Raw genomic sequence first — 15,582 nt, forward strand, 5'->3', positions numbered from 1 at the left:
AAAAAAATCATTTTAATGGAAAATCTGCATTACAGCATATTACAACATACTGCACTTATACTGCATTTTACATCTTTCCAAGCAAGATATAAAAAAACAACAACTGTTAAACACAAGCTGGGTGAAAATTTTCATTTAATAATTTCCTTCCTCAATCATCAATCGCATTTGCAAATCCACAGACTGTATTTTGTAATCAGGCCAACATTAATATAATGCTTAACAACGACGTTACATCACACAACACGCAGCCCTGATTCACATCTAAGTGCATCACTCCACTGACCCCATATTAAGCTATCGGTCCAGAACCAATTAAAATTAAGACATTAATAAAACTCACCTACGCCAGAGTATGTATTCAATTGCCTTTACATCGAAAAAAGTCTTGCTTAAGTTATTTCCTTTTGTATAAATCCATCTGAATAATCTTTACTGTCAAGGCTGTGTTTCTTTAAAAAGGCTAAATATTTTGCTGCATGAAAAGATGTTTCTGTGTCATCTACCGCAGTTTGCGGCATGATGCTGATAAAGGAAACAGCTGAGTGGTGAAGGAGAGCAAGGGAAAAAGCGAGTGAGTAAGCGAGTGAGTGAGAGAGAGAGAGAGAGAGAGAGAGAAGGAGAGAGAGATTGCAGTCCCCCCTCCAGCTCTGGAATGTAAATAGGGCTTACCGTGGGGAAAGGCTCGCCTTCGGTGGGGTTCCTCGCCTGGAGAAGCCGAGCGCCCCATCCCCCAGCTCCTGATCTGAAATATAAACAGAGTGCAGTCGATAAGGAGACGGAGCCTGGGAAAGGAAGGGATGGAAAAAGAAGGAGAAGAAGAAGGTCCTCCGCTGGCCCGCCGGCCATCGCAACTCCCTCACTCAAATCCATCTTCAGCTCGAATGTTGACTCTGGCAGCTCAGACTATGCACTGAGTGTCACCGAGACGCCTACATTACTCCCTCCCCCGCTTTCTCTCTCTCGCTCTCTTTCTCTCTCGCTCTCCAATTCTCCCCTCTTCGTCGCGCCCCTGTGCTCTTTCTCTTTTTTCCCCCTGCTGCCCTGCAGGCCCCATGCCAGACCCTGCTTTTCATTTTCACCAGTGAAAGTAATGAATCACACATGTGCCGGAGTCAGATGCAACCCCTCCCCCTCCCCCCTGAGTTCTCTCGCGTATCTCCCCATCCCCCTCCAGTCACCGGCAGCCAATCACAGCCCCTTCCCTGTTCTCATCTTCCTTCGTCAGTTTTAACACTTTCCAGGCCAGCAGAGTTTCGAGCCCTAAAGCCGGGTGCCCCCTTCTTCCTGCTCATCGAAGAGGGCTGGTCTCGAATCGGGATGAGTTTCTTTTCCTCTGGTTAGGGGGGGGGTAGAGAAGCGTTACTCGTTGCTGTGTGTCAGAGCCTTGCCTTTCAACACAATTAGAAAAGAGCCCTCGAACATTCGGTGCTGACAGAAAAGCAGGGTCAGGCCATGACTAAAATTAACCCCATTATTCTGTTCAGGTTAAGAAAACTCATTTTAAATTATGTCTCAGGAAAACGCAACAAAGTGGACAAACTCTAAAATGCTTGAGTGTTAGAAACTTGAACAAAAAAAAACATTAGGGCTTAAATCCATGTACATTTTTATAAGCATTTATTCAAGATTCAAAGAACTTTATTGATCCCAGAGGGAAATTGCTTAAATTTATATGATGTTGATAAGATATGAATTTATTCGATGTTATTTAAGATATGCTGTCAGATTTTTACAGTATAGTAAAAACCATGAGACTATTCATGCGTCACTGCAGTACGATAAAGAACTTGAGGTTAAAATATGATACTAAAAAATAACGATTTATAAACATTATTATTCTTTCTAATAGTCGTACGTCGATATTCGCTGTTGCGTTGTATGGTGTTTGGGGTTGTTACTGTGTGCGATGTATTTTGAGACATCGACAGACTCGAGACTGTATATTTGTGCTGAACATATGAAAGTTTTATCATAATTTAATCTAGGAGCCAATCAGGTGCCAATATACAAACAATTGCCATGTAACACTGTTTACTAGGAGGGAATAGAGTACACTGCATCTGGGGCATTTTAAATTTGCATATAAATAGAATGTGGATGTCTTGAGGCTTTTTTATTTATTTATTTATTTATTTTGACGTTTGTGGAAAATCCACGTTGAGCAATTTATTATTCAACCTATGTTTTTTAAATCAAATATATGAGTAGCTTTCAATTCATGTTCTTGTCTCTCGAATGCAGTGCTTCTCAAAGTGGGGTCGATGAGGCATAGCCAAAGAACCACCATGGTCAAAGTTCTTCTTCTTATTATTGAGTGCTTATGGTTATTAGCCTGTCTGACTGGTCACTCAAATTGAAATGATATAATTTAACATAAATTTTGTACAAAGTTGCGAAACAAAGTTCTACTTATGCAAACATAAATAACGTTCTTAAAATCTATACTGAACAACAGTTAATTGAGCAAGATATTTATTTAAGAAAATCAGATTTCTATTACACACATGATGTCATCAATTATACAATTTCCCTTTGGGATTAATAAAGTTCTCTCTCTCTCTATCTATCCATCCATCCATCCATCCATCCAATCCACCCACCCACCCATCCATCCATCCATCCATTAAACCGAGCCCCCTTGGTTACATCACACATTTCTTCTTAGTCACTCGTTTTACTGCATTATGTGCAAGTATTAACCAAAACGTGACAAACTCATGCTCATGAATTGATTACGATTTAAGAATAAATTGAATCACAAATTAACCAAAATGTGTGAACAAATTTTGGCTTGTGCAAATTAGCAAAAAAAAAAAAAAAAAGAAAAAGATCTTGTGTGCACAATATAATCAAAAAGTGGTAAACAACATCCTGTATCTCTGGTTTTTTGGCTATAACAAAAGAACAAGTTGTATCTTGTGCATAAATTAACCAACGGTGGAATGTCTCTTTTGTGCAAAATGTCTCTTATGTGCACAAATTAACCAAAATGTAAGAACAAATCAGATATTATGCGCATAAATTAACGGAAAAGATGGGAACAAATTGTCTCGTGTGTACAAATTAACCAAAACGTGTGAACAAACTGTATCTTGTGCAAATTTACCAAAAAGTAAATAAATAAAATGTGACCAGGGTCAAAGGTGTATTTAAATAAGCACAAGGATGTTATAATGAAAATTATTATTATTATTATTACTACTACAGTGTAGTGCTCGTAAATCTAAACCAGGACAAGCCCAGAACCATTTTTTCCTGATTTTATTTATTGTCATTTTTTTTTATTATTGATTCTCGGTTTGTTCCTCCCTGTCTATACATACTCTGTTTAGCTGCTCCATCAAATCAATGCTGCTGCAGTCTGATCAGAAAATCTATCTATATGGAAACACAGCAGCTGATTTCTATAGGCTAGCAGATCAGGATTTCTGAACCTAAGTGGTTTCTTTACCTCTCCATCTCTCCTATTCTTAGCTAAACAACCTCCTGACCCTCCCATCCTACCCTCCCATCCTACCCTCCAACCCCCCGCCCCCACCCCCCCCAGGAACGAGGCCATGACTGATCCATTATTTCTCAAAGGCCACATCCCCACCCTCTCCCCCTTCAGCTGGACCCCATTTTCAGCACGGCGTGTGGATTGTGGGATTGGCGAGGTGAGGGATATCCCCACTCTGTCATTTCCACAGTCACTGGCCAGATTAATGAAATGTCTGAGCGCTAGCATGCTTCATTTAACAGGTATGTGCGCTCTGCTCGTCTCACTCTTTCTACTCGCCTGTCCTGGGGAGGTTTATTCTCTTGTTCTCCCTCTCTCTCTCTTTCTGACGAGGACACATTCCACAGAACAGAGAAGCGAGGAGACCGCAGAGGAGAGAGATCTGAGACCCGACCTTTGTGATAGCAGGAGGTTAACAGAAGCTGAAACTGGATTGTGTGTGTGTGTGTCTCCCTTCTCACCTGCTGGAGAATTCTCCGACTGGGCGATGAGGGCAGCCATGGCGGAGTTGGGATTTAGCCGGTTGCCGAACATATGGGACTGCGCCAGGTTAAAGGTTCCCGGTAATGAGTTTGACTGCAGCTGGAAAAAAAATAAAAAATTACAATTTATTTAAATAGCTGCAGTCAAAAGAAGCAGAATGTAAATTGTGTGAGTGTGTGGGGGAGTTAATAAAGCACCATGCCAGCTGTATTCCCTGCAAAGCCAGACGACAGCAGCCTCACACATCATGTGCTTCTAACACTAATTATTTAATCCAATTAAACCATTTCCTTAATAAGGGCTTTGAAAAGGGGAGGGGGTTGCTGTGCAAATGCCTGACAAAACGAGGTTTGGGATTTCTATCACAATATACATGCAGAAAATAAACCGTTTAGTTTTTTTAAAAATTATTATTATTATTATTATTATATAAAAAAAATAATCCGGCACAGTATTGTGCTTCAAAAAAAAAAAAAAAAGAAAGAAAGAAAAAAAAAACCCTGCCCAATCCTGGTCACAGTTTTCAAACATTGCGAGAGCTTCAGGGTGTTTTTCATCTTCACTTCATCTGCATATTCCTGGCAGAGTGAAACATTCTTTTCCTGTTAAAGACGTTCTCTCCCTCTCTCTGTCCAGGCCTTCAGCCAAATACGAGTAGAAAAGCCTAAGCAGATTATGAATGAAAGTCGGCGGTATCCAAATTTGTTGCATAATCCTCTAAAAAAAAAAAAAATGCTTTGCTGTGTCATAACTACGCGTTTCTATTGTCGGCTAGGTCGTCTTCCCCTTACAGCCAACCTCTGCCAAGCTTTATGATGCGGGGATCCTTTCGGTTACGCCTGGACGACTGCCAACACTGGAAGTTCTCCCTTGATTTCTTCAGGAACCTTAAAAATAAATGCGTAGAAAAAGAAAAAAAGAAAAAGCTGTGTGCTGACAGAAGCTATCCTCAACACACTTCATGGTCGATGGTTTAAAATACAATTACCTTTAAGTATTTGGCAGACGCCCTTATCCAGAATGATTTACATTTTTATCTCATTATACTTCCGAGCAGTGGAGGGTTAAGGGCCTTGCTCAAGGGTCCAACAGGGACAACTTGGTGGTCGTAGGATTTGAACCGAGGACCTTCTGAACCGTAACTTTAACCACTGAGCTACCTCTGAAAATACATATATCTCTGTCCTTTGCTTAAGCAGAAGCTGCATAAGTGTATTTTATACACATTTCAAGACGAACTATATCTCTTGATAAAGACTATGGATACTTAATACTTTTTTAATACTAAAATATCCATAGTTAATGAACAGCTGCAAGAGGGGGGAAAAAAAACTCTTTAATATGGCAGAGTCAGGGATCATTTTCCCGGTGTAATTAATACGTCTGTGGCAGCACACATGGTTTTATAAGAGTAAACAGAAATATTTCACACTTGGAAAAAAGCATTACTGAATTTTTGCTTCAAGCTTGGCTTATGGTTAAGAGATCTCAAGCTCGGATCCTGATGATGTCGCAGTTTGTCGTGAAGTGAATCTGACCGTGCCATGTGAGTAGGAGAGAGGTTATACACACTCTCTCTCTCTCTCTCTCTTTCCTGTCAATCACAATGATCAGAGATAGCCGCTGGTTTCTGCATCAAAGTACTGCCACATGTGACCTCTCTTTAAATATTTTGTTTTTGCCTTCATGTAGATGCAAGGTATATGAAAAAAAAACATTATGATCAGGATTTGAAGTACTGGCACTTGTTAGTGGGCATTAAAATATCCGTGTGCATCCCTAAAAAAGACAATGTCTTGACATCTCTGCACATGTCCTAACTTATTCAAAATCAGATGTGCTTAACATGCTGCCTATTGAGCAAAAATACAGCAAAATAATAATAACCATAAAGATTTAAAATAATACAAAGTACGCAATTTATAAAAGTAAAATATTATATAGAATATACAATATATAATATATATATATATATATATATATATTATATATATATATATATATATATATATATATATATATATAATTTACTTTAACACAACGTTATTTAATTAAAGGTTTAAAAATGTGAACTTAAGCAGGAAGCCTCCCTCTAGGATCTGTCACCTAAACTGAGCTTGACCTTTAAACTTTCACCTAACCACCTGCCATAAGTACACTGCCGGAGGAAAGATATTCAAAATATTTGTAAAGCCTGACCCATAAATTTTAAAGGACAGCTTGACTTGTGCACTCTTTCTCTCATGTCTCTTTTACTCTCCATCACTCTCTCTTTTTTTTTTTCCCCCACACACAAGTGCGCACACACACACACACACACACACACACACACACACACACACACACACACACACACACACACACACATGTGGGCATACACACCTCAGTGCTCTTGTTATGCATGTTTTTTTTGTTTGTTTAAACTCATGCAAGCTCATTAAAGAAGATTGGCTACAGTGGTGCTAGAGGTGGGGCTTAAAGTCTGTGAATTCGGGGGTGGGAACAGAGGACCCGTTCATCATGGTGCCGCGTTCGATCTGAGGTGCCGTCCGACTGGCATTTTCTGGAAAGTCTCCGCTGTCCAATTAGTTCCAGCAAAACCGGGGGCGGGAACTGCGGTCTGATTGATTACATGGTTTCCGATCAGGTCAGAGTTAATGAGCAGAGCGGTTTATTCTAGGCCAGTGCTGTAGCCCTCGGCTTGGAGGCCCACAGCTGGGAGACGTGCGGTGACACGAAAACCTTGACAGGACTGAGCAAATTACAGTGCGTTTATATTACTCTATATTTACCTGCTCGCATTTAAATGTCCGTCATGTCGAGCGAAAATGAAGATGTTAAGCGGACTTGAGTCATGTCTTTCACCACAGCGAGAGCATGAGGAACAAACTTAATAGCAAAACTGTTCTCAAAGGCCGTTGCTGCTGATTGCTGGTTTGTCAAGGGTGCAAACGCAATCCAATTATGCTGCTCCATTTATAGCAGGGCTGAGGGATGTGATGAATATATAAAATTTAAAATAAAATATCAATAAAATGTGATGTGTAACGATACACTAATTTATCTACACTAAGTTATCAATGTGATATGTTACGATACACTAATGTGCCATTACAGATATCCTTTTATACATGTCTAAGGAGATTCACGTCTTGCGCGCCGTAGAAATTACTATGAATTAGGAAATTTTTTTCTTTTTTTTTTCAAATTCACACCGACATCCTTGTTTAAATGCTGGAAACGACACTGAAAACCCAAAACGGGAAGCTTTTAGTTTATTTTCCCACGTCGGCCATCTTGTCAGGATTTCCCATCAGCTCGCGCATGTTTTTTTCCCCTGCTGTTCGTTTAACAAAGAGGGTGCTATCCGGTGCGCTTCTTTCATAGAGGTGAAAGACAGAGGGAGTGAAGCGGAGTGTGAACGCTATCCCTGGTACTCTGTCCGGTCTGTCAGCTCACATCACGTCACAGCGCTGAGCTCAATGCCGTGGCGTTTCCAGCTCCATTTTTGTTCCTGGGTGGTTGATGGTGTTCACACGGGGGTCGAAGGTTGAAGGTGCACTTCTTTAAGCACCAAACATCCCTTGTTTTGTTTGGTTCACACTCACTCGGGAGGACAACACAAAGAGTGCAGGGTAAAAAAAAATAAAAGGATTTGAAAATGGGGGGGGGGGGCTGTCATATATACAGAATGCTGCTAAAGTCTTTTCTTGTTTTATCAAAAAGAAACAAATAAAATATTTATATTGTATTTCGAATAAAACATTAATTCACTAAGTAATCAAACAAGAAAAAGTAAAAGGGGCATTATTATTATTTTTTTTTAAAGATTTGTTATATTTAATTAATTTTTTTTTTTTTACACGCCTATCCCATACCCAAAAATCACTCTGTTTAAACCTGCAATGATTCAATGTAATTAAAAAAAATATATAGATGTCTGTATTGGGAAATGGGAAATATTAATATCATGAATCTCCTTATAAGAGCAAAACATTTTTCCACTTTTCACAGGTTTGGATTTAAGGGGAAAAAAATTAATCAATGTTCAACAGCAGCGATGATTTTTTAGTGAGATTAGATCGGTTTTACACTCAACATGTATTCAGCCTACTCTTTACCTCAAAGATTCACAACTGTGTAATCAATTTAATGGCCAACAGTTTAAATGATTATTAGATTATTAATTATAAAATTAAAGACCATTTTTATATCACAACAAATTTATAAAAATATATATTTTTTAAGGATTTCATTAGCACACAAATTTTTGCACATTTTAAATGTGTTTATGAAAGTTTCTGGAAAATGGTGATCTCATCCTTATTACGCACTACACAGAAATCTGCATGCATCAACACTTTCTTTACATCAGCCACATCAACTACTTATAGGTGAAGTAAATAATTGATTATCTCATTACAGTGAGGTAAACCTGGACAAAATGTTCACTGAATGCCTAAAAGTAGCAGAAGAAAAGACGACTGGGTTGGAGGAGCTCCAAAATTGCACCACTTGTGAACTACAGTGGTCAGGACCAACCAAAAGAGGCCCAAGAAGGGAAAATCTGTAAACCGACAGCAGGGTAATTCAACGGAAGAGCTAACGTGGCTCAAATTGCTAAAAAGGTTAATGCAGGTTCAGGTAGAAAGATGTCAAACCACACAATGCATTGCAGTTTGTTGCATACAGCCTCGTGTCTGCCAGTAATGAGCAAGTGGTTAACATAACGGGACCACGGAGAAATGAAAGAAGGTGGCTGGGACTAAGGATTAATGTTTTCTTTCACGTCATGTAGATAGCCGGGTAAGTTTGCGTCATTTATCTGAGAGATTGATGGCACCAGGATGCACTACGGGGAAAAGCTGGATGCAGTGTGAAAATGTTGAAAAATGTTCTACTGGGAAACCTTGTGTTCTGCCATTAATTGCTGACCAAGTACCTCTCTTCATGGAAATGGTATTCCCTGATGGCACTCGAGCATAATGCACACTGACTCATGGCAAATATGGTTAAAGAATACCATGGATGAGGAATACGACAACGAATGCGGCCTCCAAATTCTCCAGATCTCGATCCAGCAGAGTTTCTCTGGTGTGCTCTGGAAAAACACGTCTCGCAACTTACAGGACTTCAAGGATCTGAAACTGATGGATACCACAGCACACCTTCAGAGGTCTAATGGAGGTCCCAAGCGTTAATGGGTCAGGGTAAAAGAGTTTGGTGGCAAAAGAGGGAGAGACTTGCTCAATATGACTTTTTTAAACGCACGTCAGATGGCTGAGATCTCACATCCATGTTGTTGCAGCATGTTCTAGCGCACACCTACCTTCAATCCATTTATAACAAAATCCATGGATTACGTTTTTTGTTCATTTATTTATTTATTTATTTTTTTTTTAAATAGGACGCTGCTCAGATACATGAAGCTGGTTATATCAATTTAAGGTTTGTTTGTATTAGGATTTATTGCCTTATCAGCTTCTCAAGTAATTTTATGGCAAATACATATTAAACAATAAATAAACGAATTTATTCGAACCAATATACTATTGTTATATTGTAAAGGATTTAAAGGCTTGTGGAAAAAAGTAAATAACAATAATAATAATAATAAAATAAATTAACAAATATCACATTATAACATGGCCTTGGCCAGAAGAACAAAACTTTACATAAGGTTCTTTAGGTGCACTTTTTTCAATTTCAAGTTCCTTACAAGATAATTAGCAACTGTGCAGTCCAAGAAATATTTTATAATTTTTGTCACGACACTAAGTTAATAAGTGTAATTTTACATAATTAATCAATCGATCTCATGTGGTCAGGGTAAAAGAGAGAGAAAATCCCAGCACATTTAGCAGTACCACGTCTACTCCTTGAATCAGTATGCGTTTCATATTCAACACCTTTGATGTGCTATTTCTTTACTAAGCATTAGGCACTTAGTGGAAATTAGTTGTAGAACTGTGTGACTTGTCGATACTCACATGCGTGGAGGTGGTGCTGGTGAAGGGCGTGGGAGTGGGCAGAGATGTGAGGTTTGGCATGGAAGCGCCTGGAATCTCCGAGCTCGAGACGGCGAGACTACCTCCAAGCACGGCGCTGGGTACGGGGCCTGCTACATCGCTGCTGCTGGGGTACGTCACTGTAATACACACACACACAAAGAAAGAATTTACACTGACTGAATTTCTTTTCTTCCTTTTTTTTTCTCGTAACGAAAACTTAAAGTTCATTAACTATAATTATTCTGAACAGATCAGAAAATGTTGTAAATTTAAATGCATGAACATTTAAGGTATAACTAATCATTAGAGTGTGAGAGAGTGTCATTCACATCCCAATTATGGTAGGATAGGCTGCTAAGATAAAGCAGTTACTTGCTACAGTAATGTGAATATTTTATAAACCATCTCTCACACACACACACACACCAGAATTCCCATTCAGACACGGCTACTACTGTATGCTGTGGGTTTCGGCGCCTCCCAGCACACCTGATCCAGCTCATAAAGTGTCCAGTAACTTCCTGGACCAGGTGTGTTGGCAGAAGGACAGCCAGTAAGACAGCATGGCTCTGTCCTATCACGTCTCGCACTTTGTCCCTCTGTTGAACTTTGAGCGGTCAGTCCATCTATCTATTTATCCTGGGCCTCTCGTTACAGCACCAGATACACAGGACACAAAGCAGATCTGCAGCCTGTTCAATCCCCCACCACCACCACACACACACACACGCACGCTCACACACACAAGCTCACTCGTACACACTGGGTGTTTGTCATTGACCCAGAAAACACTGCTCAGAATCTGATGACTCAGTGCGAGCTTTTCAGGCACAGAGGTTATTTAGATTCATGCGCAGCCCATCAGTGTTTTGTCGTTGGTGTTGTTGTATTGATTCCTTCTAGCTCTCTTCTCCCCCTCCTCCACCCCCCACCCCCCCCTCGTGTCCCCCCCCCCACACACACACACACAAATCTGGACCGATTCCTGCGGATGGCCGAGGCTGACCCCTGCCGCAGCGAGAGGGGCCCCTCGGCCCACAAAAGAATGAATAGCTCGCGGGCAGTGAACATTCACTACAGGAACAAGGGCGCATTGTTAGGCCGAGAGCGAGCACGTGAATGCGTTTTTACAGCAGCGAGCAGCAAGATCCGTTCGGTATAAAATATAAACTCTCTCCCAGGGCTCAATATTATGATCTGGCAGGCGATAGCTGCATAACCGATTGTAGTTTATGGCGCTGTCCTACTGTATTGGGAAATCAATTACTACAGTCCATTGGCTTTAATTAAAATAATAAAATTTATGATTAAACAGAAATAAATAAATCAAGTAAAAAATGGAAAAAGTACAAAAACACAATTTTTTTTTTTACTGAATGAAAAAAAAATTAGAGAGAAAATACTAACAATTAACTCATATTTCATTTTTTTATGTTTGACATGGTTCACAGTTTATTGCTTTATATATATAAACTTCAGTATTTATTTATTTTACAATATATTACAACACAAACCTTTTAAGTGATAAAGTTTTATTAAGTCTAGTTAACTTAATTTATTTACAACCTGCAGTTCAGTTTTTTGCGCTTCTTTTCCCTCATCTCATTAACAAAAATGTGAATGCTATCAAATTCTTTATAACACAATTAAATAAATCCAGTATTTCACAAGTATAAATACTTAATATTGTCCTGTTGATGCATTTTATTACAAATTCAAATAAAAATGAACTCGCACAGGGCACTATACTTCTTTAAAAGATTGCTTTCTTAAAATGAAACAAAACAAATATCAATACAAAAGTTAGTTTTATGCTGCTTTTTGAATATAGAATTTATCGTGCGGTCGCGAAGCTGTGTATTTAAGGGGAAAAAATGAAAATGAAAATCAGTGGCAACTCACTTCTTGTTTTTAACACGAAAGAATCTTCTGCCGACTATAGTTAGGAGCAGGAAAAAGTCCTTCACGTGACAACAGTGGCAGCACTTGAACCCAGCATCAGTAATGAGATCAAACGCTGCTGGTACATAAGAAACTTGTTCTGAACTGAACACGAAAGTAGTGACAAGCGTAGTTTGGTTGAAAATGTCTCTCTCTCTCTCTCTCTCTCTCTCTCTCTATAGTTCACTCAGAAATGAAAATACACCATTATCAAAATAAATATGAAAATACAACAACCCAAGGCAGACAGCCATATTAACAAAAGCATGAAAGCAAATTTCGATTAATACGAATTAAACTGGGATCTCGATCAGCTTATCATCACGCTGCTGGCTTTATAAAAAAATATATAAATAAAAAAAAGAAAAATCAAGAATACGGAAAACCCAGACGACGGATTAACGATTAAATCAATCTCAATCTGAAAGAACTAACATTTCGACGAAAGGTCAACCAAAGGACACTTCCATTACAGCTTCCAAGACACACATGGCCGAAGGAAGCAAGGACACGGCTTGCGCTATCTGCCCGGGATCGAACCGACCAATCAATCATGACTTTAGATCTCCCACAAAGCCTTTTATCAAATCAGAAAAGAGAGGAAAAAGATTTCTTAAATTAGATTAACTGGCTTTGTTAAGTCAGGCCTCCAAGCCCGTAGTGCTGAAAATCCATGCAGGTTCAGACAGAGGTTAATGACCAGGGCCGGAGTCTGATAAGGATCCTCACGACTTGCTTTCAGTCCTCCACAGTCTGGATTTACAATCTTTAGGCCTATCTGGGAAGAAAGTGTCTCTGGGTGATGTCAGTGAAAACATTTCTGTACGGTGTCTCCGATACATCTGATTGAATCCGCTGAGCAAATGAGCGCGATTCCCATCGCACAGTTTTTACTTCGAACCTAAAGCTGCGTGGTCAAGACCTCCAGGAACTGACGGTTTATTTATAGAAACCTAAATGTTGCATGATATTGTCAGATAAGCCAACATAAAGATGATGCTTTTTTAAATAAAATGACAATTATGAGGAAGAAAAAAAAACAAACGCTAATTTATCAAAAAACAAAAAAAAAGGGTCTAGCTCAGTTTGTCGTTTTCTCACAAGACAAAAGTGGAAAATCCCACCTAAGCTGATAAAATCACTGATTAACACTTGCTAATCTTGTCCAAATAGAGCAGTAGTGAGCTATTTCAACAGATATCAGAACCTAAACAATGCTATCGGTCACGATGCCTTCCGTATGTTAATATGATGTAAAGACTAAAATGCATCAGGGCTTTACAGAAAAACAATTAACGCCAGGATGTCGTGATGAACAACACAAAGGTGAGTATTTTCCAATAGCAAAGTGTTTTTTCCTTTTAGAACAACTTGCCACTGATAATTATTCTTTTTTTAATTCCTAGTAATAAACGTTTCCAGTTATATATAATTTTTCATGTTGAGTCAGATCTTTGTGTCGGAGATGCTCTTGTGACAGAAAACCTACATAATAAAACATAACTCCTCGATCGTAACACCGTGGTTTCCAAACTTTCTAAATCTCCTGTCCAATAAATAAATAACCTCGTTGCTTTGTCCAGAAGACGGCTATGAAATGTGATGTCTTCTGAATGACTTGCTCGCAGCACAAAGGACCAGGAGACCTGCCTAATCAGGCTGATCCTCAGCACTATGCATGTTAATGATGTCATATATCAGGAGCGCTTATTAGTGCACGCCTGGCCAAGAGCACGCTACGTCCTGCCTCGTGTTCGCTCCTCTCAACACCTTCTACATGGGCTGTCTGCAACGCCTTCTAAAGCAGTGAAGCTAATATGAGGATTTGACTGCAGTGTGTTTGTGTGTGTGTGTTTGTGTGTGTGTGTGTGTGTGTGTGTGTGTGTGTGTGTGTTTGTCTGTTGATTCACCTCCAGCTCCTGGAGCTGGAGTTTTAAACTGTGCACGTGGTTTGAAAAAAAAAAAAAAGGAGGGTAATGAACGCAGCAGCCATCAAACTCCTCATATCACAGACTGTTTTATAAGCAAAAATATATATATATCCCCCTGCGCCCCACCTTCACTCCAAACTGCACCCTGTAAAGTCTTCAAACCTCAAACCCCAGAGAACGAATGTTTGCCTTTAATAACGGCCCCCGCTGTTCTGCCTGATAAAACCGTCATGTGTCGGGTTGGGAGGCTGAGATAGATGAGGAGCAGTGCTGCATTAGCGCTGGCTAAATATTTACAGTCCAGCCAGAGGGCAGCAACAGGTGAAGGGCTGATGAGGGGGTAGTACAGGGGTGCAGAGAGAGGGAGCGAGGAAGAGAGAGAGCGAGAGAGAGAGAGACAAAGAAAGGGAGGGAAGATGAGGGCGGCCCCTGAAGGGAAAATAAAAAATAAAAATCAAGGAGGAAAGACTCATAGTGCTTAGACTTTCACATTCACATCTGAGAATACACGATGTGGAGACCAGTTGCCAGGCAACAGCAAAAGCGTACATGTGTGTACGTGTGTGTATGAGAGATGGAGGGGGGGGCTCTTAAGTGCGTGAGTGAGTGAGTGAGCGAGTGGGCAAGATGGACAAGAGCGGAAAGTGGCAACACACACCGTGTGTACTGTATACAGAAGGCATATATATATATATATATATATATATATATATTATATACACACACATATATGTATCCCGTATGCCTTTTGTCGGCACACACTAGAGGTTTAGTAGGAAGGGAAAAAACGGTTTAGTTATAAATCGCGATTCTTTTGTGTGACGATTCACGTATCGCCACACTGACTCCAAAAGCGCTTTTTAGTTTTTTTTAACTTAATTTTTTACATTCATAACAAAGATGAACTGGTCGATCGGACAGTGACCAGAATTGGCTGTTTTTCGGTTTGAAAATCAGGCAAACACCCTGAGATGTGATTGATTCTCTATCAAGCACAGAAGCTCCTGAGCAGAGCAAGAGAAACACATTTTTCTGGCGTTAAATTATCAAAGATCGTGCACGTGAAAACCCTCCGATTTGTCTTCCTTCAAACTCTGTGAGCGAATTAGTCTGAAACCCCCTCATCACACACGCTTACACCAGCCTCAGAACATCCCAAGCACAAATTTGTCTTGAAAACGATGCGCGTTAGAAGCCACACGCGTCCGCCTCCATTAAGTTGAGTTTTGAGATACTGGAGACATTTGAGATGAATAAAAGTCATCCGTTTTTTTTTTTATAATCCTACACGTGTTGCACTCATTTTAATCCCATGTGTTGGGAGTGAAGTTTGGTAAGTTTGCTAAGAAATAATAATTATAACTGATGACAGAGATACATCAGTAAATACAGTATGATGCTTTTGTGCCACTATTATGCTTTTTCAAATATTTTCTTAAATTTTCAGCTGTATTTGAACATAAACTATCTGCGCTATCTGTGACGCTGACAGTGCACGATAAATTGAGTTTTTGTCTATAAAAAAAAAAAAAAAAAGGACTGGCTCACATTCGCCCAAACAAGTTGTTAGCAAATCTATTTTTACTCTGTTACGGATCTACGTCACTCCGTAACATATTTGCATAATGTCCGCCCACGTTCTACGTCATGAACAACTTGCCCGCCATCTTACAATTAACGTTACCACACTCTTGTTAATGTGACTGAGCATTCA

General features: G+C 39.6%; 1 protein-coding gene across 6 annotated transcripts in view; it reads right to left on the reverse strand.

Annotated features, from left to right (window-relative positions):
* Window positions 1-15,582, reverse strand: part of mllt10 (MLLT10 histone lysine methyltransferase DOT1L cofactor) — a 71,498-nt gene that overhangs the window by 13,262 nt on the left and 42,654 nt on the right. For all 6 annotated transcript variants that reach the window (XM_053487589.1, XM_053487590.1, XM_053487585.1 and 3 more), the window contains 3 exons: window positions 9,976-10,133; window positions 3,964-4,084; window positions 673-745 (listed from right to left, as the gene is read on the reverse strand). In XM_053487589.1, coding sequence (XP_053343564.1) covers window positions 673-745; window positions 3,964-4,084; window positions 9,976-10,133 — 352 coding nt within the window. The remainder of the gene's footprint in view (window positions 1-672; window positions 746-3,963; window positions 4,085-9,975; window positions 10,134-15,582) is intronic.

Source organism: Clarias gariepinus, chromosome 26, assembly GCF_024256425.1.
Source record: "Clarias gariepinus isolate MV-2021 ecotype Netherlands chromosome 26, CGAR_prim_01v2, whole genome shotgun sequence".
Taxonomy (NCBI): domain Eukaryota; kingdom Metazoa; phylum Chordata; class Actinopteri; order Siluriformes; family Clariidae; genus Clarias; species Clarias gariepinus.